The sequence below is a fragment of the Fringilla coelebs genome, assembly GCF_963513975.1.
Source record: "Fringilla coelebs genome assembly, chromosome: 1".
Lineage (NCBI taxonomy): Eukaryota > Metazoa > Chordata > Aves > Passeriformes > Fringillidae > Fringilla > Fringilla coelebs.
Window position 1 is genome coordinate 28377455 of NC_140028.1, and position 25801 is coordinate 28403255.

A 25801-nucleotide genomic window follows, 5' to 3' on the forward strand; every position below is an offset into this window, starting at 1 on the left:
ACACCTGAGCCTCTGTTATGTGTGGCTGGTTCTTGTGGTCCAAAACAGTGACTTTATGTTGTGACTTTGAGTAGATTTAACTTTTCCTCTAAATCAGTTTTCTTGCATCAGAAGCACTTTGATGTTTAATTAATTTTTCTTTCATGCTTAAAACTAATTTTGTAATGCCAGGTCAAGTTAAGACATGGTGGAAAGTTGGATACAATGGCAGGAAGCAGTACTAATGTTTCTGTCTGTGTGTCTGTATCTTAATTCTCTTTGTGAAGCCCACACTGACATTGTTTTCAGAGAGGTTTGCAAAGTGTAACAGCAATGAGATGTTTTTTCTACCATATACAATCATAGAAAATCAGTGTGAGACCCTAACTCCAGTTATGAGAAAGTTCTGTAAGCAATCTTAAGAGTTGAAGTCGATGGTCCTTGTCATTTCCTTCCAACACAATCTGTGAGTCTGTTGTCTGAGCAAGGCTGTGAACTAAAAATGACTTAATGCTATCATGCAGACTAACTGTGATGACAAACTTCCATAATTTCTTTCTGCTATCTTAATATGATCTTCAGAATTCATTTTTTTATTGCGCTCAGCAAGAGGAGAAAATAAACCTGAAAATGGTGCATGTTTGCAAATGCTTAACCACTTATTCTTAAATCTCTTTGTAAAAAAGTAAACTTTTTCACCTAATTTTATGTAGTGATGAAAAACTTGCCTGGAGGTCAAAGACTTGCTTTGTGCACACTGTATTGAAATGTTATATGTGTGCTGGTTTCAATGAAGTTTTTTGTACTTGGCTATCTTTGTTCTTACATATGAACTCTGTATCAAAGTACTTCAGAAGCAGTCTTGCAAAAAAGTGGATGGCAGGGAGAAGATTTATAGGGTATTTCATGCAGAGGAATTATTTAGTTGTATTTTAAATTTAGCTCAACAAACTTCTTCCAAAGCACAGTTTAGTCTAGAAAACTATTTATTTCTGCTCCCCAATTATAGTTTAATACCTTACAGTCATGAAACATGTCTGCACTCTAAGGGTGGAGGAATATCTTCTTCAGAAGAAACTCAAAAATAGCATTGAAATGCTGCAATACATGCCATAAACTATACTTTCTGAATTGCCTTATGACTTTTGAATGGACTCTGCTTATGAATAGCTGTTTCAGGGCTTGAGTTTTCACTTCAAATCTAACTAAGAACTGAGGAGTGCTGTATCTGTTTTTGATTTTTTGCCAGCCTTGCCTGTGAGCTCAAGTAGTCCTCTGCTGTGAGAGGAAGTCATGTTAAAATTATATTCAGCAGCCCAATTCCCTCTTAGTTTTCCTCTATTAAGTTAGTCCACTGTCCTTTCAAATGAGAGGTGCTTTGTTTTTTGAACATCTTCATAGCCTGCTTTGGTAGGTAGTTTTTGTTTAGATGTGAATTCCTTTATGTTTTGTTTGGTTTGTTTTTTTGTTTCTTTGTTTGTTTTTTAATGAAAACAGATTTTTCCATAGTACTCTGTTTCTCATCTCCCAAACACCAGGATGATTTTTTTTTTGCCTGCTAGGAATTGCTTTGTTCTAGGTTCTGCTACACTCTTGGATTATTTACCTGGGATTAATTGGTGCAAAATTTTTTGCAACTGGTGAAGTGTTTAACTATCACAAGTACTAAACCCTATTTTAGAGCAGAAATACTTGTTATTAATCCGGGGTATCAGAGAGATGCTCCCATTCTCTCCTCCTGTGCCTAATTCAATGTTTTGTGTATATGGAGTGCCTTGAAAATGTTACTATATAAATACCAAATATACCCACAGGTTTTTTTGCATATTTCTGACTGATCTTTCTTGTTTCTCTTAATTAGGAAAGCCTCAATATGGGAAGAACTGACAACGAAAATCCTGATGATCCAGGTAGCATTGCAGGCTATTTCTGCTTTAAATTTTCTTGACTACGCTAGCCAAAAGCCTTGTCTTTTACAATTGAGATGGGCTGAACTCCTTGTTGGTTTTTATCTATTAAAGAATTTATGTTGCTATTGCCATTACAAGCTCTAGGGCTGTACTATAGTGAGCTCAGAACAGGTATTCAGAGGAAAAAAAAAAAATCCATGTTTTTCCAAAATGCTTACAAGATAAAAAGTTATGGACGGGTGGGAATAGGTCATGTAGTGTGTTTTGAATACATCACATTTGCAACAGCCCTTAACATTGTGTCGATGTGCAGTGGTTTCACCAGAAGGAAGTGAAGGAAGAGAAGGCGATGGCCTGCGTCGCTCCTTCCGGCAGAGGAAAGCTGTTGAGCGCTACGAATCTCCCTTGGAAAGTAGGTCTGCTGGGCTGACCCTGGCTGGACCCCTGTGCTCACCAACCTGCTCTATCCCCCCTGCTTCTAGCTGAACTGTGGAGACAAAATAAGATGGAAGGCAGTCTGTAGGTTAAGGCAGCTCACCAAAGCAAAAGAATAAGGTTGTGCACAAACAAACAAAGAAAAAAAAAGAGGTTTTGTTTTCTGCTTCCCATCAGCAAGCGATGTCTGGCCACTTCTCAGGAAGCAGGGCTTCAGCATGTGTAGCGATTGCTCCAGAATGCAAATATTTTAAAAAACAAATGCCCCACCTTCCTCCTACTTTTCTTAAATTTATAGCTAAGCTGATGTCATATGGTATGGAAAATCCCTTTGGTTAATTTGGGTCAACTATCCCAGCTGTGCCCCCTCTCAGGATCTTGCCAGCCTACTGCTTGGGAGTGGAATGTTGGAGAGACAGCGCTGGTGCTGTGCCAGCACTGCTCAGCAGGAGCCAAAGCACCGGTGTGTTATCAACACCTTTCCAGCTACCAAGGCACAGCACAGCACTGTGAGGGCTGCTGGGGGGAAAATAAACTCTATCCCAGCCAGACCCAATACAATATGTTGTACAATACTCTATATTATACAGTTTCTCTTGAGAGCTAATTTCTTGTATGAAAGTGAAGTGTTGTTGGTTTAAGTTTCCTTTTGTTTTTTTTAATAAAAATACATGCACACAACTTCTCTTTATATTTCTTACTTCCTTGTTCCAGTAGATTTCATTGAATGCATGTATCCTGTGTACATTCTATTTTTTTCTTGCAATTTGGCATCCTTAGTGTTGCTTTTCAGTTAAAAAAATTACCTATCTACCCTTAAAATAATAGCCATTCAAGAGACTTAATAATCTTACTCTTGTGGTTTTCAGTTTTTCTTAAAAATCGGGTGTGTGTCTTTTTACTTCTATTGTGCACTGATTAAACCACCCAACATCGCCTCCTTGAAACTTTCCCTGAACTTAGAGATGGATAATACGTGTCCCATTTTCTGCCTTTGACTATCCTGGTTTCTCTCAAACTTGTTTGTAACAAATTCTAAATTCTTTGCTTTCAACAGATCTAAGAAAACGTAACGTAAGCTCGTCCAACTATACTTCACCTATCAAAGAGAGAGATTCAAGCAAAAAACCTAAAAGGTTGGTGTATGGTTTATGATAGTTCTCCTTTATAAGACTGCTGTTGATATGTGCTGATATGTGTTGTGCTGTTCATATGACTGAATAATGCTTTCAAGGCTTTTTGGACTGGTTGGCAATTAGAGATGAATATAATTGCAGATTACTACTGTGGTAATTTGAGGGTATAAGGAAAACATACACTGTAGGGGAGGCCATCCTTTTTACTAGTCCTTAGATTTTATTTGAAAATGCTGTATTTTTGGTCACTGATAAGGTGGTGATGAGGGTTGTGGCTGAGATTGTGTAACTGAAATTTCATTTTTCTGGAATGGAAGCCATAATGTCCCTCTGAAAATCTTAGACTTGAAGAGTGTACAAATTAAGATTTAAGACTTAATCTTGAAGGGTACAATTTATTAAAACTGAAGACAACTTACAGGGAGAGCCTGTATGGAAGTTTAAATGGATTTTTTATTCAATCACTCAAGAGAGTCCACATTTCTTTATAAAACTATCCTTAGACAAGAAAAATGCCTAATGAAATTCTAAATTATAAGTTGCAATACTCATATTTGTAAGTGCTAAGAGTTGTTAAAATAATTAACTCAGTTTAAAGTTCTTTGTTTAGTCATGGCCAATAAACATAAAACTGTTGGAATGAATAACTATTTAGGAAGTTTATGCTCATTTATAAGGTCTTTTGGATTCACTTGCTATCATTAGAAAATCAAAAATTATCTAACTGCATCATAAATTAGAAAGCACTTTTTTATTTCTCCTTCATTCAAATTAGGTCTCCTTCGACCAACTCTCAGAAAGATGAGCTCAGAATAAAGGGACCTCCGAATGATCACATGAAATCTGAAGCAACTCGGAAAGGCAACTTAAGTGAAATTCAGAAGGATCACTTGAGAATTGGAGCAAGCCTGGCTGGTGTGGAACAAAGGCAAATAGATGGTTCAGTAAGTATTTTTGCTTCATGGTGTCAGTGGGACATTTGCAGTATTTATGGAAGCTTCCAGTAATGGGCTATCTGCAACTCCCTTGTCTTACAGTTCTCTCTCAAGCAATTTCAAATTGCCACTGACATTTTCTTAGTGCTGACATCTAATTTCTGATGGAACCTTATAGATGTTGCAGCTTTCTTACTCACATGTTCTGTTGACTTCATCTTTAGGCACAATTTCATGGTGTGGGTGGTCTCTCTGACCACATTTCAGCTTTAAAAGAGATGGTCATTTTGCCATTGCTTTATCCTGACGTCTTTGAGATACTGAAATTTAAACCTCCAAGGTAAGAGACACCATTTAAAACTATAAGTTCTTAGCTCAGTTATTTTCAGGAGAATATCCAACTGGGGTATCAACATGTTTCCATGCTTCAAAATTTTCAGTACTGTTTATGATTCTTTTTAGCACTAATAAAAAGTGCTAGAAAGGATAGAATACAGCATATATGTATGTTCAGAGATTTACTGTGTCAAAACTAGCCTTTAAAAGGTGGAGTTGGAGATTTTTTTCTTTAGAGTCTGGCATACAAGTGGACTTGATCAGTTTGTGAGTAGGAAAGCATTACCTGCTGCTAGTTGACTCTAGTTTGTTTTGTGGAAGCCCAGTTTTGTCTTAAACCAACTACTTTTTTTTCCTCAGGTATTTTCAGGTATTAGTTTTACAATTGATGGGACTTGCAACTAGAACTTTGCAGTGTTTTTTATGTTTGGACTAAAATAAGAATCTGTCCCCTTCTTACACAGCTAAGTGAGTTCTGTGTTATGAAATGAAATTATTGGAGATTCATTAGCTTGATATATCCTTGGTCATGGTATATTGAAGTAGAACTTTTAATTATTTGCTTCCAGTGAATTTAAAAGTACTACAAACAAAAGAAAATTTGTGTTTTGCTTCTTTATTCATTGAAATTCTTTTTGAAGCAGCAGTGCATTGATTCTTCTAGTTGATGGAAATACTGAAATGCAGAATACCTTCCCATTTTTAGACTACTTCTTCCTTAATCACCAGCAAAGGGAGACCAAATCCAATAACTCAGATCTTTTTAAGGCAGAATGAAATGCTTTGCTCTCAAATCTTGACTTTTGTGAAAACAAGAATAAATATGCAGTTTATCACTGAAAAATGAACTGATGATTCCTAAGATAGCCCAGTCTCAGATTCTGCATTGGAAATTTGCTCTTGTTTTGCTCCACTCTACTGCAACTTTCTCTGTTGGTTTGTCAGAATTGGGATGCTAGTATCTTTTTTTGTACATATGCATTATTCTCATTATTCATTTCGTTTCCTGCCTTGCAGAATTGTGTAGGAACACTTTTGACTTTTCTCACGCTTCAGCTGTTACTATCTTATCCGTGAAGTGTTCAGCTTAGGAGAGCAGAGTTGTGTATTTTAGGGATGGGGTTGTAATAAATACTTTTCCATTACATTTTTTCTTCTGTGAATTTTAAAAAAAAGTTCTTTCTTTTAAATTGTAGAGGCTGTTTATTCTATGGTCCACCAGGAACTGGAAAGACCCTGGTTGCTCGTGCACTTGCTAATGAATGTAGCAGAGGTGACAGGAAAGTAAACTTTTTTATGAGAAGTGCTGCCGACTGCATGAGTAAATGGGTAGGGGAATCTGAACGACAGCTGCGTTTAGTGTTTGAGCAGGTAAGGTTGAAACATGCCATGTGTTCTGTTGGAATTGTAACTAACTTTTTGTGGTCAAGAACTCACTCTTTTTCATGTTTTGTAATCTTCCACTGAAATGGGATTATCAGTGTTCCCTTTCTCAGTGGAGTCTCTTGAGATGTATTGAAAAGATTAGTAAAGCAAACAAGAAAATCACCATTACCACCACTACCCTCATAAAACCCTTCACCATGCACACAACTCAGTCACAAAAATGGTGTCAAGAAGCAAGAGATGGTAGCTCTAAATGAGAGGGAAACAGAAGCAGGGTGAAAAAATGTTCATTTAAATTAGTAATGGAAGGTCACTTCCAGAAGCTTTGAGCCCTGTCTGTTCTCATAGTTGCCAAATAGCAGTAAAAAATACTGGTATGATTTGTTTCCTGCCACCCAGTCTCAGTGGGCTGACAGGCTATTGTTTTCTGTTGACAAGCTGCTGTTTCACATTAGGTTAATTAGTAGAGATCCCTGATGAAAAAATCTAGTTCCAGTGCCTTTCCAACCATAAGGTCTTTCTTCTCTTTCAAGCAGTGCTGTTTTCCTGATGCCGGTGTTCCTGTGTTTTCTTTGTAGGCCTACCAGATGCGACCTTCAATTATTTTCTTTGATGAGATCGATGCTCTTGCTCCTGTACGGTCCAGCAAACAAGATCAGGTTCACAGGTAGGACATGTTTGATCTTTCTGAAAAGAAGAGTACAATCTATTTATCTCGATGTGACGCCTTCATTGAACCTGAAAACTTGTAATTCAGTGCTAGTGAATTTCAGATGACTTTTAAGCAATAAATGGAACCAATTCACTAAGCTTGATATCAGTACAAGGTCTTATCTGTATTTTGCTGTGTTAAAATAATTCTTTCACTGATAAGTATCTTGTCATTAAAAACCTGTCTTTTTTGAATGATCAGTGGAGAAGGTTATGTGGGACTGAAGAAAATTTACTAAACCAGTGAATGAAAATTATATTTTTCGGTTAGCTCTGTTGTGGGGACACTTCTGACACTTATGGATGGCTTAGCCAGCAGAGGAGAGGTTGTGGTAATAGGAGCCACCAACAGACTGGATTCCATAGATCCTGCTTTACGAAGACCTGGGCGCTTTGAGCGAGAATTCCGCTTCAACTTGCCAAACAAAGAGGTCAGATCTTCAGATCAATCTGATGTGGTAAAGTCCATCTTTGTAACAAACCCCTGTAACAAGGCAGCCTCATGGAGCAGTGCAGGTCTCCATCTGTAGTGTACAGCTTGGACACAAGAGGGATATCTGGAGACTTTCCATTGTACTGTGAATGGCAAACCTGGTACTGAATATAAATAGGAATAAGATGATCTCAACAAGTAGTTGCTTCTCTCTTGGATAAAGATATGAAGTATGCTGCACAGGTGCAGCACTTTGAGTTCAATGGCAATAGCTAAACAATGCAGAAATTTGTTTTGTAGCAATAAAAATATTGGGATGGGGATGTTTGAGAGAGAGATGGTGTGCAAAACTGTAACCCTGCTTTTGTGTTTTTTCTCTGACTAACACTGATATTTCTTGGCAATTTTTGGAGCAAAGATAAAAGGCTAATTGGATTGAAGGCTAATAAAAGTGCATGAAACAGTGCATTTAGCACAAACCTACACATAAATACTGTATACAGTATTTATGTGCTCTCAGGAACAAGAGACAAGGTGCCATGAAATAGATCTAATCCACAATTCCCTGCTGTGGAGGAATTCTAGAAGTGTCCCATTATTAATCTGTTTACCAGAAGATACTTCACTGAAAGTCTTGCTAGGATCAGAGATAATAATGGGCCATGTTTGACATTTTCTGGATGAGTGACAGTAGTTTGAGTCATAGTTTTTGTTCTTGGTAGCAACTGTAGCAATTTTAAATAGGACTGTTTTCTTTGAGTCAACTGGCAAAAAAGCTAATTTGGTGAACTACTGAAACCTCACTGTGAAATTTTGCTAAATTTGAGAGAATTTTCTTTGACGCAAAATGCCCATTTGCAGATGAGGCTTTCACTACAATTTGTTCTTCAAAATCGTTGGGTCTCATGCTTATAAAACTGACTTTTTATGGAAGATGCACCTGCCTTTTATCTCCTACAAGAGTTTAACGTAAGAATTTAAGAATGATTAAATTTCCTGCTTGAAGAAGCAGCGAATGTATTAATAACTGTCATTTAAAATACTTAGAAGTTTAGCAGACAAAAAAAGTATTTGTACTAGTGTGAGAGGTTTGGGGATTTTGTGTTGTGGTTGTTTTCTTAAGAGAAAACTTAAGGCAAACTAAAATGCAACTATTTTGTTTCTAGGCAAGATTAGAAATTTTCAAAATTCACACACGAGACTGGACCCTGAAGCCATCAGACAACTTACTTGAAGACCTGGCTGAGAAATGTGTCGGTGAGTTTGAAAGCAGTGTGGGTCCTTTTCCCCTGGGCAGCGTTTGACCACTCTGCCCCCAGCCTGTATCACTGCATGGGGCTGGGACAGAAGTGCAGGAGCTGGCACCTGGCTTTGCTGAACCTCATGCTCATTGATCCAGCCTGTCCAGATAACCCTGCAGAGCCTTCCTGCTCTCCAGCAGATCAGCAATCCCACCCAACGTAGTGTTGTTCACAATCTTACTGAGGGTGTACTCAATCCCCTCATCCACATAATTGATAAAGATATTAAAAAGGACTGGACTCAGTACTGGAGAGCCTTGGAGAACACCACTAGTGAACCCTCTGCCAGCTGGATGTAGCATCATTCACCAACACTCCTGGCTGGGCCATCCAGGCAGTTTTTAACCTATATAACACAAATATATGTTGATGTAACATTTGGTTCTTGTTTTGTTTGTCAGGATTCTGTGGTGCTGATATTAAAGCCTTATGTGTTGAAGCTGGGCTCTGTGCTTTGCGCCGCCGCTATCCACAGATACACGAAAGTGACAAAAGACTGAAGATAGATGCCAGATCGATTAAAGTAACAGCAAAGGATTTTGCCATGGCCATGCAGAAGATTGTTCCAGCATCACAGAGAGCTGGGGCTTCACCTGGGAGAGCACTACCATCAATTTCAAAGCCGCTGTTAGAAAACACCCTGGAAAGAATTTTACAAGCTTTGCAGAGGCCATTTCCCCATGCAAAGCTTGCACTGAAGAGTCAAGGTATTACAATAACATCTAATGGTTATACTTTGCATGTGTAGAGTGGGAGCTGTGTGTCAGTGGAGAACTGTGGGTTCTCTACTAGACCCCCTATTACTGGCAGTAGCTCACATGCCATTCTAATTTCAGAGATGGATCTAAGGTTTCACATATGAGGCACTTCTTTCCAAGTTGTAGAATCATAGAATGATTTGCACTGGAGGGACCTTAAAGGTGATCTAGTTCCACCCCCCTTGCCTTGGACAGGGACACCTTCCACTAGACCAGGTTGCTCAGAGCTCCATCCTGCCTGGCTTTGAACACTTCCAAGAACTGGGCATCTATGACTTCTCTGGGTAACATGTTTTAATGCCTCAACACTCTGAGAGTAAAGATTTTTTTTGCTAATATCCAATCTAAACTTACTCTCTTTCAGTCTGAACCCATTTCTCCTTGTCCTCCCACCACATGCTCTTGTAAGGATTCCTTCTGCATCTTTCCTGTAGGTTTCTCTTCAGCTACTGGAAACCCAAAAGTAGGTCACCCTGAAGCCTTGTCTTTTCCAGGCTAAACAAACCCAATTTTCCCAGCCTTTCCTCATAGGAAAGGTGCTCCATCCCTCTCATCAACTTGGTGGCCCTCCTGTGGACAGGTCAATGTCCTTTCTGTGCTGGGACCCCAGAGCTGATGCAGCACTGCAGGTGAGGTCTCACCAGGGCAGAGCAGAGCAGAGCAGAGGGGCAGAATCCCCTCCCTTGGCCGGCTGCCCATGCTGCTTTGGATGGAGCCAAGCACACACTTGGCTTTCTGGGTTGCAAGAGCACATTGCTGGGTCATGTCCAGCCTCTCAGCCACCAGCAGCCCTAAGTCATTCTTAGTAGGGCTGCTCTTGATCTATTAATCTCCAGCTTGTGTTGATAGTGGGAATTGCTCTGACTCAAGTGCAGCGCCTTGAACTTGGACATGTTGAACCTCAAGAGATTCCCATTGTTGCAGCTCTTGAGCTTGTCCAGGTCCCTCTGTATGGCATCCCATCCTTCAGGTCTGTCAACTGCATCACTCAGCCTAGTGTCATCTGCAAATTTACTGAGGTTACACTCAATTCCCTCATCTATGTCATTAATGAAGATATTAAATAACACTAGTCCCCGTAGGCACCCGTGAGGGACACCACTTGTGTCCCTGGAACTCTGAGCAATTGATTACTACCCTCTGGATGTGACCATCCAACCACTTTCTTATCCATCTAATAGTCCACTCATCACTCATCCATCTGTCTCCAATTTAAAGAGAACGACACTGTGGGGGACGATGTCAAAGAATTTACCAAAGTCCAGATAAATGATGTCTGTAACCCTTCCTTTGTCCACTGATGTAATTAATAATTATTATGAATATAGTAAATAAATGCTTAAGTGAGGGGAGAAGGGTTTTTCTTGTATCTAAGAACTACAGAAATTGTTCCTGATCATCTTCGTTCTAAGGAAAAAAACCTCCCAAATGTTTGTCAATAGAGAGATAATACCTGATGCAAATCATAGGATCTAGGACAGCTTTTTACAGGCTTGTGCAATCTCCTTAGATCTGTGGTAGGCTGTACTCTTCAGATAATAGCATTCAAATAACAAAATGCAAGAGAAATGGTTTCAAGCACTGGTTTCAAAGGTGTATTAAAGCAAGAGTGAGATATGAATGATTCAGTAAAGATAAAAAATTTCTCTCGTCTTTAAATACTATTTTAGGGAATGATGGGATTGACAGCGATGACGACTCACCATCAGTCTCTGAGAAGAAGCCTGACAGCAAAAAGGCAGAATTCCGCACCTTGACTGGGTACATGTTTGTCCTCTTTATGGTGACATTTTTTGAGATGGCTGCATCTGTAAAATGTTATGTAAATATTTGAGGAAGGAGTTAGGGGTGTGTGTGGGGATGATCAATATTTGCAAGAATTCAACCGTGAAGATCCAGCTGGGTACTAGATCTAACTGTTCTGACTACAATGCCCTGACTCGTCAAACTGATCGGCCCAGCCTTCTTTTACTAAGTCAAACTGGTTCACAGACTATTAAAACAAGCTGGTTTAATCCATAGTATTCCTTCAAAGACTCAAGACCCAAAAAATGCTAATTCTGTCCTTTTAGCTTAAAAAACCTCTGTGGATTTATGTAGCCATCTTTTACCCTTCTACCTTCCAAGATGGTTGAACCAGTGGCAAATTATGTATCAGAAAAAAAATCAAGAAGGGGTTTTTTAAATCACTGGGAGAAAAATTTAAATGATGCCTCCATTTTTTACCTTTACCCTACTGATTTTTTGTTATCTTTTGACATTTTAATTGTGGAAGTCACGTAGTCCAACAGTTTTAAAAACAGATTATTGTCAGATATTTTTCTCCCTTCCTATGGCTGTGCTGCCCAAAAAATATGACTTGCTGAGGTTGGTTAGATTTCTAGGATCTTTTACTTCAGCAAGTAAAGGTAGAATAGTAATTTGGTGGGAAAATCCACAAACCTCTTCACAAGTGTATTTCATGCAAGTAAAGCATGATGACTAGGAAATTAATGCTCAAGTCTGAGATGAAACAACTAGAATGACTGAATAAAATGAATATAAATCTTACACATATTTAGTGTAGTACTGTAATTTAAGCAATCAAGTCATGTTCTTCTTCAGATACACATAATGTATTTCTGAGAACTGGCAGGATGTTTCAGCAGAGGAGTGATACCAGTTTTTGAGAAAATAGACTTTGATGAATAGACTGGTCTTCTCAATCACAGAATCACAGACCAGCTTATTACTTAGTAGAGCATGGAACATATTTACAAAAAAAAAAAAAGGGGAAAAATATTTAACATCTATGTGCCTCTTCATCACTCTTTTTTTAAACTTGTTTTCTTCTTACTGTTGTAGAAATCCTTCTTACCAGCCAACATCTTTCAGGCCACGGTTCTTACTAGTTGAAGAGCCAGGATGTGGGCAGGCTTTTGATTTGGCACCTGCTATATTACATGCCCTGGAAAAGTTTCCAGCTTATACACTAGATCTACCCACCTTGTTTATTAGCACTGCATCACAGGAAGAAACATGTTCACAGGTATTTTTTTTTTGTTGCTGTTGTTGTTCTCATAGGATTCTTGAACTGTATATAAACTAGTAAAATAAGCACAAATCACTGTGAATGGAGTTGGCCTGATTTGAATTTGCTGTTATCTGTTTACTTTTGTCTGAAAATTAACTTTTCTTGTAGATGGAATGATACTAAATAAGAACATTTGTACATAGCCATGTTTCATTTCTACTTGAAATGAAAGAGGGAGGATGTTGCTAGCAGCTTGGGAAGATGGGAGGTGCTGCTAATAATATGCCCCTCTTTGTGGCAAGTAATCCTGCTGGTTTTGATAGGATCCAGAAAGTTGGTTTTGTTACTTCTTAGGTCTCTCTGCTCCCAGTGGCTGGCTTTGCATCAGCCTGATGGTGTCATGCACTTTTTGTAACCTTCTTTTTTAATGTATTTGTAAGGCAGCCAAAGTTTTTGTGATTTTTTTTTTTTAATATACATATACAGTTTGTACTGCTGCAGTAAAATGCAATGAAAGCATTCCAATTCATGGAATGCTTAAATGTGCAAACTGATGTGTGTCCCTTAACTAGAAAAAAAAAATATAAGCAGATTACTGCAGTTTTGATTTTTTACTTTTAGGCAGGAAATCAATTTAATTATTTGGCATTGCTGTATTAAAATATTTTTATCTTAGCAACATTTTAGAGATGTACAAGTCAGGCCAGACTCATCATGTGACTGGATACTCGTTTGCCACACAGGAGGAGCAGTTCTCTTTTTGTTATGTCATGGTTGCACCTATGGCTATATAAATACCCTGCATGAATATATCACACGTTTGGGACAGGAACTCCCTGCATATTGTTACTCTGAAATGGGGCATGGAGAAATTTGCCACATGAAAGGACTGTTGCCACTTCCCTCATGCAGGAGATTTGTGTCCTCTTCCATGACTGAAGTGCCATCTGTAGGCAGTGGATTGTGGTCTTTCAAAGCACATCATCTGGTCTGATGGATACTTTGATAATGAGAGGAATGAAAGGCTCTGAGCGATTTAGCTCTTCAGGCAGGCTAAGGACTAGTCACATCTTATGAAATGTTCTTGAAATGATGATTTGTGACCAGGCTTCTTTTCCTGTGTTAGCCCTCATCTTTTCAGAGGTCTTGGTTCAGGCTGTGCTCCAATCTAACTTGGGTATGGGCCCACACTGAACTGGAAATGGTGCAGTCAGTTGTGTAGTGATTTTTCCAGGTTAACACATCTTGCTGAAGGGTTACTCCTCATTTTTCAGGCACATCATCACATCATCTGAGTTTTGAGGCTCTTTAGGAGTTACCTTACCCCTAAGTAGTTTTGAAATGTGATTCCATCCTGTTTCTGTCAGCATAGGAATGTCTAGGTTTGAGTCAAAGTGAAAATTTACCTTATTGTTGAGGAATTGTTCATTTATTGGTTTGTCTTGATGTCTTGGCTTTATGCACTATTATGTCACAAGATAGTCTGACTATGTAGTTATGTTCTACATGATGCAATTTTCTTATCCAAGCTTTCATTTTACCAGTTGATACGAGAAGCTCAAAGAACAGCACCAAGTATCATTTATATCCCACAAATCTCTTTGTGGTGGGAGGCTGTTGGACCTACACTGAAAGCTGGTTTTACAGGATTGCTGAATAACATTCCATACTTTGCTCCAGTTTTGCTCCTTGCAACATCTGATGTGCCACATGAAGATCTCCCTGAAGAGGTATTTCTGTCAATACTTTTCTTTCTTTGTTACTCAGTTTCTTATTAACTTCCAACATTGGAGTACTGTGCTGCTTTTAAGCAAATTTATGCTGTTATTACTCAGGCACAAGAACCTCTGAAAATTCTCTTAGAATAAAAAATGTTGAAAGCGTTTGTCTGAAGTGTTTTCTGAGTGAAGAGATTGACTTTGACCCAACTTTTTTGCCCTTCTCACACACTTGTGCTTACTAGACAGACATATAGATACAGTTCAGACAACCAGTTCAGTAGCTTCGAGATGGTTTGGTGTGTACTTAGTGAAGAATATGAAAGATAGCTGGAAAAAAGATTGTTTTTCTGAAAACATTTTTACTGAAAAAGTGCTGTGGTCATACTGTTAGTGATAGAATGGGATTTCTAATTTAAATTATTTTACAAAAAAATCAATTTATTCATCTAGGTGGAAACTTGGCAAATTAAAAAGCTAAGGATTAACTTCTGTTTAAGCAACTTGGAAATCAATTTTTAGTTGTATTTCTTAACAAAATTAATAAGGATCACATGCTGTGCTTTCTAGAATCTGAGAGTGTTCATTAAAGGAAGGTGTTTAAAATATTAATATGATGCTCTGATTATTTTATCTAAGTAGCAAAGTTTTTATAAAATGAATAAGTGCCTTCTAAAATAAAAAAAAAACCAAAAAAACAAAAATCCCACATTACCAAAAAGTTGGCACTTGTCTGCTGAGCCCTGCCTCTTCCCTCTGTAACTGTCATAAATATTCAAGCTGAAGGACATCAAGCTGGATAAATGTACAATAAGCAGTATTTGGGAAGGTAAATGTCACCCCTTTCTGATTGGTTTATCATACTTTATTTCATGGATCTTAAACTCGAGAAGGTTGATTAGAGGAAGAATTTTAGTCTGCTGTGGAAATCCAGCCTTTTAAGGCCAAGAAGTTAACTTTTAAAGCTTATCTAGATGAGTATTCAGTGTAATTTAGAAATGCAGTCATCTGTCTGTAATAGAAAATAAAAACTTTTTGTGGCCTTATATATGAAATCTCTTTTCTTTTCATGGTCTAGATAAAAACATTGTTTAATACTAATCGTGAAGAAGTTTTTAATATCCCACGGCCTACCTGTGCTGAAAGGAGAGGGTTTTATGAGAACTTGATTATGAAGCAAGCTGCTGAACCCCCTGCATCAAAAAACAATGCAGGTAAGGATTTTCTACATATAAAACTTTGTTACTGGAAGTTAACAGCTTATACAGTATTTGCTTTGGTGATAATTCTCTGTCAATCATCTTTCATGTACTTGAGCATCTTTCATGTATTTGAGCACCATGAATTGACTAAAATTTTCTTCTGTTATTGCAGATAGATACCCTATTCAGGTACAGGATACTTAGTGGATACTTTAGTCCACATTAAGAGAAATCCTGACTTAAATTTGCATCATTCCAGATTCACAGGCACTCTCATCTGCAAGATGTTCTCAGGTGGATGGGCAACCACAAGTATTGGACAAGAAAGCAATGAAAATTCTAAAACGAGGAGTGTTTGTGGATCACTCTGAGCTCAGAGTAAGTCTAACTTCAATTTTTTTAATACTGTAGTAGGACATTTTCTTTATGGTTGTGAATTAAATCAGTTATTAACCAATGCCAGTTCAAACAATTTATGAGAGGGGTATATAGCTTGCGAAATAATTCAGCCTGTAAGGGACTATGACAGTTGTTTCTGCAGCTGATGTAAACTGCTCTTGCTGTATTTTAGAAGATGGGGTTCTCATCGTAATTTGTTAATGTAAAAGGGCTTGTTAAATTTTAAAATAGCACAATGACTGCTTTCTAGTACTGCTAGTTGTTAATGCAGTTTTTATGATGGATTGGGGTAGAGTTGTTTTGTTTTTTGTTTGCATGTTTTCATGTATTAGGAACCAGAAAAAGACCTTGATTTTTAGCAGTTATGGCTTTAAACGTGATAATAGTAGGTTGACCTAAAGCACATCCTGTTTATCTGTTTGAGAAAGGGAGTGTTATTTGGATGTTTTCTCTGTGTGGGGAGAATATGACCAGTGTGTAATCCCCTCTGATGAAGGGGCTTGTCCACACATTTTCTGTCACATTTTTAAGCTGTGACATAATTTGTAGAAGTGAAACTAGCTTTCTAAGGCTGGTGTCCTAAGGAATTAAGCTTTAGGGGGTTTTGTCGTTCGCATCTGCCTGCATATGGAGAGAAACCACATAGGTTTTTCTAGAGTCAGAGTGCTAATAGCATGTGCTCCTAAGTTATTTTCAGCTGGAGAAAGGGTATGGTAGAGTCCTTATAGATGTTTCAGCTTACATGTATTTTTCAGCTGTGAGGAGAAGGGTACAGCCATGAAACATGTCTGTTTAGAAAACTTGTTTCCTTAACATGAGTGTCACTGGAACTTGACACTTGTACCAGAGAACCTCATTGGAACTTTCATGAAGTCAGTAAGTTGCATGAACCTCCAAAACATCTCTGCTTGGTTTTGTATGGGATAAGTGTTTTTTTAAATTATTTCTTTGGGTTTGTTAAGTTTGTTTTATTGGTGGCAGTTTCTGTTTGTTTATTTGCTTGGTAAAAGGTACACAACTTGATGAACAAATAGAAAAGCATGCACTCACCTGTGTGGCAGCAGTTAGAAGTTGTTTCACTGGAGATGTTGGCCATGCACCTCTGTCATGTCCTATGTTGTGCTTGCAGCAGCTGAAAGCTGTGTGGGTTTTGTGCCTCCTAACTGTGCGTTGGATAGAAGAAGTTCAGGGAAACACTCGATTGTTGTAATTTGAATGAAGCACTTGAATGTGCTAGCTGATCTGAGCGGGGCTGAGTTAATGGCAAGCAGCTGTGAGGCAGTAATATTTTCATTTGGTGCAGCTGCTTTCTTAAGCTTTATCTTCACAACCTCACATAACACAGAGTTACTGGACAGTAGTGGTGCCACTAGCTTGCTAGTGTTGCATTTCCAGAGATTATCGAATTCACATCTCCACGACAGAAGGGACCGTGTGACAGATTGGCAATTTGCTACAGGTGGTCATCCTGCTAGTTCATCCCCTTCTGAGTTGAAAGGTAGGAGCTAGCTGGTGTTTGGCACAGTAACACCCTGCTAATGGGTAGGGGTGAGCACCTAAGGAACTTTTATTTGCAGCAGGCACAGCTGTACCTGGGAGATTTGTAAGCTGTCTACCAAAGACATACTTTCTAGGGCCCTGTACTGCATTTCTAATGAAATTCAACTGTGGCTTTTCATGGCCACTCTATAACAAAGTGGATTGTGTCATTCCCTGCTGTTCTGGAGGCAATTGATTGGCAGTAACGATTGTTGATGTCATAGACTGATGAATAAGAAAATATTGTCTGAACTCTACACCTTCCTTTTGTCTGAAGTGTGAGAAATTGTTTTCTCCAGTTAAATCTTGTGAGATATTTAATCAACTCTCAAAAGTGCCGCTTTTATTTAACAAGATATGAAAGTAGGACATACCTTGTCCTATTCTGAATTGTAGTTTCCACTTTTTTTTTTTCTTCAGAAAGTGTTGGATGCTGTTGTTGCAGCAACTGAGAACGTCAGTATATCGAGCATGGCAAAACTATATTCTGTTCTTAGCATGTGCATTTACCAACAGCGGGAAAATCCAGACAAAACCAAATTAGTGGAGGTAATTTTTTTTGTCTTATAGCACTTTCTGTCACATGGTATTATGGGTATGTATGTTATGCATATGTATGTGCTCAAAATTATTTATCACTCTTTACTGCTTAGTTGCCTGTGTTACAAGACTTTTCATTTCAGGATAGAAGATGTCTACTCATATTGCAAATCCATTATTGAATTGGCATAATTGTTGGTAATTTCAGCAGAAAAAGGCAATGGGTCCACCTACACAGGCCTCTCAAACCAGTTAATCTATCTGCCACTAGTCTTTCTGAAGAACTTTTCCAGTTCTGTAGAGAAGATTGGGGGTTGTGAAAGGAAAGCACTTTTCTCAGTCTGCCACTTACTATTTCTTCCTTTGCAGGCAGGCACACATGGTAACACTTGGGTAGCACTCATTCCATTCCTGAAAAGAAATTAAATATGAAACATTAAAAGAATTTCAGGATTTTCTGTAGGCTCAATGGACTTCCTTTTTAACTTGGCATGGCTTAAGCATCTTTAATATGATATGTGGGGAGCTTTTAATGAGTCCAACTCTCTAATCTCCTCCTCTGAGAGAGGATTTCTGAGTTATGGAACTCAGCAGAGATCTTCCACAGGCATCCATGGTCCCAGGCAGGCATTCTCAGTATTAAGGTGTTTTAGATAGATTAAGTACTCAGTCCTTAAGATCCTTGAATCCATTTTTCTTTCAGATGTTTATGTGTGAAATTAAATAAAATTCTTTATGCTTCTAAATCTGCTTTAAAAAAAAAAATAAAGAGGAAGCCTCTTCTCTTTAGCCAAGGAGGCCATTCCTGAAAAATGTGCCCTTCTCTCATCTAGCAAAATAATGAGTTTTAGCATGAGGAGGGATTTGTTTGCATTACATCAGGGCTTGTGGGCTCTTGTGGCTGGACTTGACTTTTTTGTTTGTTTTCTATGTCTACTTTTAGCTTTAGTTCCAGCTTTCAGTAGTGGCTCTTCAGGAACTGTCTTCTTTTTTGTTGTTAAAAGCACCTTGATAGAGAGTCATTGTTCCTTGAGATAGATCCCCACAGTTTCTCTGGCCTACTCTCTGGTTTGGGTGCCTAAGGACTTGTTTGAAGCTAGTATGGCTAGAAAGAAATTGTGATGGTGGTAGCACATGTATTGGCTAAATATTACTAACACTTGTATGTATGTACAGATTCTTCATTCTTTTGATGAGGAAGTTACCAGGGTTTTCAGGCTAGTATTCACACTGACTCCTAATTTGCCTTTTTTTTTTTTTTTCCCACTTATTAGGAAATGAAGAAAGAAATTGCAGCCCTCAGTTGGCTGTGATACTTGGCTTCAGTGTACTTGATATAGTGTAATGTATGGCTCCCAAATAGATAAGTTATATTTAGCATATCTCACTAATTGGAACAGCTATAGGAAAAAAGAACAGAAGAAAGAAGCTAAGTACATAAATGAAACCAGACATAATGGAGTGCTGAACCAGCAACACTTGCTGAAATGACCAATATAATGCCAGATTATAAGGGAAAACCACAAGGCAAGCTTATTCAATTAGGTAATTCCAGAAGTAGATCATGCCCACTGGATTGAGAAAGGATGTGTCTGAAGAAGGGAAGGCATCAGCTGAAGAAAAGTGGGCACCAGCCTGAAAGAAGATGGAGCATGTGGGCAAATTAGCATATGAAGCAAGAGAATCATTCAACCAATAGAAGATTGAATATCAATGAATAAGAAGACTGTGTAATTGGGAGCCAATCAACATTAGTGTCTGGAAAGTTTTGATAATCAGTATGTGGATTTGCTGCCTACCACCCTTTTCTGCACAGAACTGAAAATAAATCCAATACCTCTACTTTGTATGGCTCAGCCTTTTGCACAGTGGGTGAAAGAACCCGTTTTGGGACAACAGTGTTTTCTTTTCAAGAGAACAGCATGGAACTCTTCTAAAGTGTATTGATTCTGATTCCTGCTGTTGTCTCAAACCTTCCAAACATTTTTTATTGCTGGAAGACAAAGAAACTGCTTTTTTTTTTTTTTTTGCTTCAAGTTTATTTCTAGTGAAGAGAAGCTGAGAGGCCAGGAGTAGGACACATTCCCACTTGTGGCTCTGGCTGTCCTTTCCCCTCCCAGGGATGTGTCAGGAGGCACCTGAGTGCCCAGGGGTGCAGGAGCAGGCAGGCTGGGGCAGCACCAGCGCCTCGTAGGCGACCATGGTATGGCCGCCTCCGGGGCTCCAGCTCCAAGTTCATCCCCTTGGATCCTCCTGCCTCAGTAGCTGATGCATCTGGATGTGCTGGTTTGATGGTTTTTTGTTCTTCCTGTTTATTTTGATTCAGTTTCTTACCTGTAAAGTTATCTTACGAAGATTAACTTAGGCGCTAGCTGGTATCATGCTTTGGTTTTATTTTAATAATGGTCACACAGAGAGTGCTTAAATTTTCATGACAAAAAGACATCAGGATCAGCACTTGACACAAATATTTATAACCTCTGTGAGTGCATTTCAGCTGGCCTGAAGTACCTGTGAAATACTCATTAGTCAAGTGTTTAAATGTTCTGCTTTGGATGCTTTAAAAACAAAACTTTGTTTAGAAATCAGGACTCATTTGTGCTTAATTAAAACTCATAATCTTTTAATTAAAACTCCAGTAAAGCTGGTGAAAATGTTACTCAAACTTGTTATAATCTTGGTCTACCTTAATAAAAAAGAGATAACTTACATGACTACAACATATGCCAAAATGTGAGTTTTATCATTTCAGTCTTTCCTCATCTGTAGTTTATTCTTGCTGCAGTCAGTGGTTGGACTAGTTCAGCAGAATTGCTGCATCAAATACATGCAAAATATCAAAATGTCACCCAAATGTGAAAACATTCAGGACATGGAATTAGGGTCTTCAGTTTTGTCTCCAGAATAAGAAGCTTTCAAATTTGCTGTCAGAAATGGCATCTCCTCCGGGTGGTTTTTGCCATGCTTGCTATCTTATACTTGCTACTTGATGAAGTTTGTTGTTCCACTAATAGACAGGTCTTAGTATGTGTTCTGATGTCTAAAAATGCATTTCTAAAAGTATTTCCTCTCTGAATTCGTCTCCTTTCACTTTCTGGATTGATTTTGCCTTTTCCCTTATTTTCTGTTATTGAATTTCTGTTCATCATATATATATTATTAGACTGGCCAAGACATTTCAAAACCTGCCCTGGTCACAAGAGAAATCTTCACTAAAATTAAGGGGTTTTACAGTGTGTTTAATGTTATTCTTTCTTCATTTTCTCTTAAGTGACCTCTGTCAGCCTTCTCTGAGGTCACTGAAACTGGACTTTGTATCTGAAATGCAATCACACAAAAGAAGTAATGCAAATTTTGTGTATGGAAATGGGGAATTTTCATTCAGACTGCATAAATTATATTCCAAGTTAGGCCACAGTGTCACTCCAAGGGATTATTTTCAGCCACTTGTTTGCCAAGGGTGCTAGCACCTATTCCAAAGCAGTAATTCCCAGGAGACTTGGAAGTCCTGGAGATGACTTGCATTTCTTGTTCTGGATGGGTGGTACAAAAATTCCTATTTCATTGTTTGAGTCCAGATTATTCAGTGTGCCTTGTAGCAGCTGGTATCATGTTCATAACCTTAACTGGGACCTTGCTGAACTGCATCCAGCCATTGATCATGTCACAGTATTTCTTCTAAAGATATTGATCATGTAATGCAGACATGAGCAGGAGTTTCTGGAAAGGTATCTCAACATCATGTGGAGATGCCTGATAAAGTTTTAAATTACCTGTCACCATGATTTCTGCATGGTCAGTGGTGCCATTTAGCCATCTTCCACTGAAAGCCACACAAACCAGCACTTGAGGGTAGGGGGTGTGAGCAGCAGCCCCCAAAAGCCAGGGTATGTCTCAGATCACAGTTCCTTTAGTGTCTGGTCCAGTGGAAGCATCTCCCTTCACCCACGGTTAACAAAATGGTCTTTGATTAAATGCTGGAAGTCTGTCATCTAAGAAGTCCTTTAACGACTAGGTGAGGGTAGAAAGTCACTTTTAAGCTGCACTGGGAGCAGAGAAGCCTCCTTTCCTCTCTGATATCTCTCTTCACTAGTAGGAAAGACCACTGATTTATGTATTAGTCTTGCAGTATTTAGTTGTGCTTTAGTCTAAGTGCTCTAGACGCTTAATACACAGGTAAAAGACAGAGTTACCACTTCTCCAACACCCCCATACCTTTCCACCACTTTAGCTGAAACCTGGGTGGGTACTGGTACTTGCATCTTCCATATCAGGGACTTTGAAGGCCAGGCAGCGTTCATCTGCACCAAGATGATAGTGGAGCCCTGTGAGAGGTGTTTTCCTCACACCAGTGGAAGGGTCAGGAACCAGCAGCTCCAGGTAAATCACTGCCATCACTGTGGCTGATCCCATCCCCTTGCATTTATTATAAGAAATGTAATTTTCCTGTTTGTGCTCTAACATCAGCTGAGGTGCTCTAACAGGCTGACAAATGGAAGGTTAATTCCTTCAGAGCCAGAAGGCTTTTATGCTCCAGACCCAAGCTGGAGTAAGGTGAATTATACACTGTGTAGGGTGAATTATATACAGTATTATGAACTGCATACTAGCAGTACAAAACAGATCAGTGATCTGGCAGAGGAACAGGCAGAAATACAGCTGCAGGTAGCTGCACAATGATGCTGATCAGTGAATAGCTGTCTGTGAGATGATCTGAAACACATGAAAAGTGAGAAGGTGGAAGATGGGCAGGAAAGCAGTATTCGTCTTTGTCTGCTGAATTTCAATACAGCTTAAGAAATCTTCCTCAAATAAAAAGTCCTAATTTGAGTTTACAGATACAACTTTAAATTAAAGTAGGACTGTAATGAGGCTTGCAGCAATCCCAGTGAAAGCAATGGCTCCCATTAACATAGAAGGGTTTTATTCTCTATTGGCTTGAATCATATATATTAGATTGAAGGGATTGTTTGAACTTTAATTTCACATAAACCTCAATGCATTTAAGAACACCCCACCTACATTTTAACTCCTTAAAGATCCTTTGAGTGTGTTTTTCTTGTTTCCCAAAAATTCTTATTAAATTTATTAAAATGCATCTCTTAGAATATTTTCACATGTTTAAAAGAAACACTTGTCCCTTTGCACTGTATTGATCCAAATGACATTATTTAATCACCAAAACTGATCCCTTTAAAATTTTCCTTAATGTATTTTTTGAGACTTTGCAGTTTTTTTTTCCTCTTATTGTATTTGCACATAGCATCTCTTCTTTCCAGTCTCTTTCTTTGTGCACTGAAGACCCTCAGTAACTGCTGCAGTGTTCAGTACTCTGCCACTGCTCTTGCACATCCTCATGCTACCAGTAGCTGCAGTAATCTGCTCTTCTGGATAAAAAATGGGAGTTTTCAAGCATCCTGCATGTGTTCCCAAAACAAGGCAACTGTGACAGCACAGGAGTCTCAGGAGGAACTGAAAGTCTGTGATAAAACACACCAATCAATACAGCAAGGAAGTGGGAGTGAGTCTTTTTTTCTCCCATGGCCTCTCTTACTGTGTCAGCAGCCTGAGTTGGGATTGGAGAAGCAGACTTATCTGAGTTTTCCTTTGTCCCAGAATTTGGTATCCTTTCAGTCCCTTAAGTGTCCATTTCAGGTGCATCACACTGCTTTATTGCTGTAAAGCATATGGAGGTCTGCTGCTAAGGGAGCTGACACTTCTGCCACACTGGGCACAGCCTCTGGTAAAAAAGCTGAATGCACTAGTTTTGCATCATCCACTCCCTGTGTCTGCATACAGAGTATTTTGGAGAACAGAGTGAAACAGAAGCTCTGGTGTGGCTCTGATGGCCCTATGCATGCTTGTAGGTCAATCCTAAAGCATCTTCCCTGGGTGCCTGACACACAATCTCCCTTTACAGTGGCTCAGCCTGCCGACTGCACCTGCTTTTCTCCAGAAACACTTGCAAAGGCTGCTTCCCAGCCTTTGTTCTAATCTCCATCACTGTCACCCTTGAAGATGTGATGTTGTCCTGTAAAAGGGGCCAGGCTTGACTTTGTATTGCTCGTAACTGATGCCTCCAACAGGAATTACTTTTTTTAGGGAGTGGTGGAAGTGGGGAAATGACCTCTCCAAGACACCGGGTAAGATGGCTGGTCTGCTATAGCTGCACAGGTTTGGCCTTTCCACTTGACAAGAGACAAAGAAGGGAGTAATTCTTCTCTTTCAATGTGTTTAGCAATATGAATTTCCCCTCCTTAATTGTATCGCTGGCCACCAGTGTGTGCTGGCATGGGCTTTCACATCATCTCACTGCTGTCTGAGATAGGACAGCTAGTAAAGCTTAAACCAGTGAAAATTATGTTGAGGGCCTCTAACAACCCAGAAGAAGCCGTGATGTTCATGATAAATTTTTGTCAGCTGAACAAAGACACCAATCTGCATGTCAGGGAACTCTTATGCCTTCTAACTGTCTAGCCCACTACTTAGTCTCAGAAGTGTTGGTTTGCCTGTGGCTTGACCAAGGGCTTCTGCTTGGGTTAGTTATTTCCCAATTTTTCTTTTTTCTTTTCTGTAATCTCTGTACATTTTCTTGTAGTCACTAAATTTCCCAATTTTTTTTCTTTTTTTTTTTTTTTAATTATCCATGCCATGTCCCTGGTATCTTGCCCTCAAAGTTGTGTCTTCCTCCTTGATTTTTTTCCCCCTGCTTTTGCAACATCTGTGTGGTTAGTTTTGGCATGTTTTGGTCCTTTGCACTGCACGTCATTTCCTCCCTGACCATTTTCTTGTAGTCACGAAATCTCCCGATTTTCTGGATTTTAGTTTTGTTTTTTTTTTCAATTGCATTTCATTTGATGGTATCTCCTTTCCAGAGTGTTTGTCAATCTTTCTTTTGTGTTTCGCAAGATTTCGTTTCCCTTTCCAAAAGAAGTGAAAGAAAATTGTCTGGGAGGAAATGAGATGCAGTGCAAAGGACCAAAATATGTCAAAATTTACCTCACAGATGCTGCAAAAGCAGGGGGAAAAAATCACAGAGGAAGGCACAACTTTGAGGGGAAGATATCAGGGACTTGGCATGGATACTTAAAAAAAAAACCAAAAACATCTTCCCCAAAGTGAAAGCCCTCATATGCTATGGGAATCCATGAATGGCAGGGACATGGATCAAAGCTTGCCCATTTGATCCCCTTTGAAATCTTGTAATTAGGAAAGAAGGACTTACTAACACTCTGGAATGGAGATACCATCAAAGGAAATGTATTTTTAGAAATAAAAACCAGAAAATTGGCAAATTTAATGACTACAAGATAATGGACTGGGATTACATGAGGTGCAGTGCAAAGGACCAAAACATGCCAAAACTAACCTCAGAGATGTTGCAAAATCAGGAGAAAAAATCAAGGAGGAAGGCAGAGTATTGGTATGGGTTGAACAGCCAATATTTATGCTGGTTGATGAAAGCAGCAGCTGTGAACAAGCAAATTGAAAGAATAAATACCTGTTTTCTGTGTTTTGTGTATTCTTGGGGAGAAGCAATGTTACTACATTTTGTAGCTGGCTTTTTGTAAGTTTATTTTATATTAAATTCTTGTGCGCAATGAATCAATCTGTTTGTAGAGCTGGGTCTTGCAGAAAAAGGATATCCACTGAAAACTATTTTTATAGAAAATATTTGTGAATTTAGAACAGACAATTTTGTGTCTGTTGGGTAAGATAGAAAAATGAATTTTAAAATTGACTTTGAGATGAACTGATGATTTTGGATGTATCAAAGTGACAGATGATATTAGGACCCTTAATATTGTGACCTTTATCACAATTATGACTGTGCTGAATTTTTCAATTCAAAAGGTTGAACATTTGTAGCTGGATATGAATTCATGTGAATTCAACATCTGTGAAATAACAGTCTAATCCAGGAAGAATTTTTTTTTCTGTCTAGTTGAGATGGCAAGTGTAAACAGTTAACTAAGTTTATGTAAAAGCCAAGAAATTTCTTTGTATATTAAAAATAGGAAATTGAAATACTATCAGGAGGTTCTGTGTGAAGTTTATAAAAATTATGGA

The 25801-nt window shown here is 38.7% G+C and overlaps 1 protein-coding gene across 1 annotated transcript; it reads left to right on the forward strand.

Moving 5' to 3' along the window:
* Positions 1 to 1852: 1852 nt before the first annotated feature.
* On the forward strand, positions 1853 to 19044 carry LOC311151843 (ATPase family AAA domain-containing protein 2-like; the record flags this gene model as incomplete). Its single annotated transcript, XM_084202541.1, has 16 exons — positions 1853 to 1889; positions 2203 to 2301; positions 3382 to 3460; positions 4236 to 4404; positions 4620 to 4735; positions 5928 to 6102; positions 6696 to 6784; positions 7100 to 7259; positions 8428 to 8518; positions 8964 to 9269; positions 10991 to 11081; positions 12165 to 12348; positions 15130 to 15265; positions 15513 to 15631; positions 17612 to 17740; positions 19006 to 19044. 16 exons carry the CDS (start codon positions 1853 to 1855, stop codon positions 19042 to 19044), a joined length of 2019 nt encoding a protein of 672 aa, XP_084058667.1.
* Positions 19045 to 25801: the final 6757 nt, after the last annotated feature.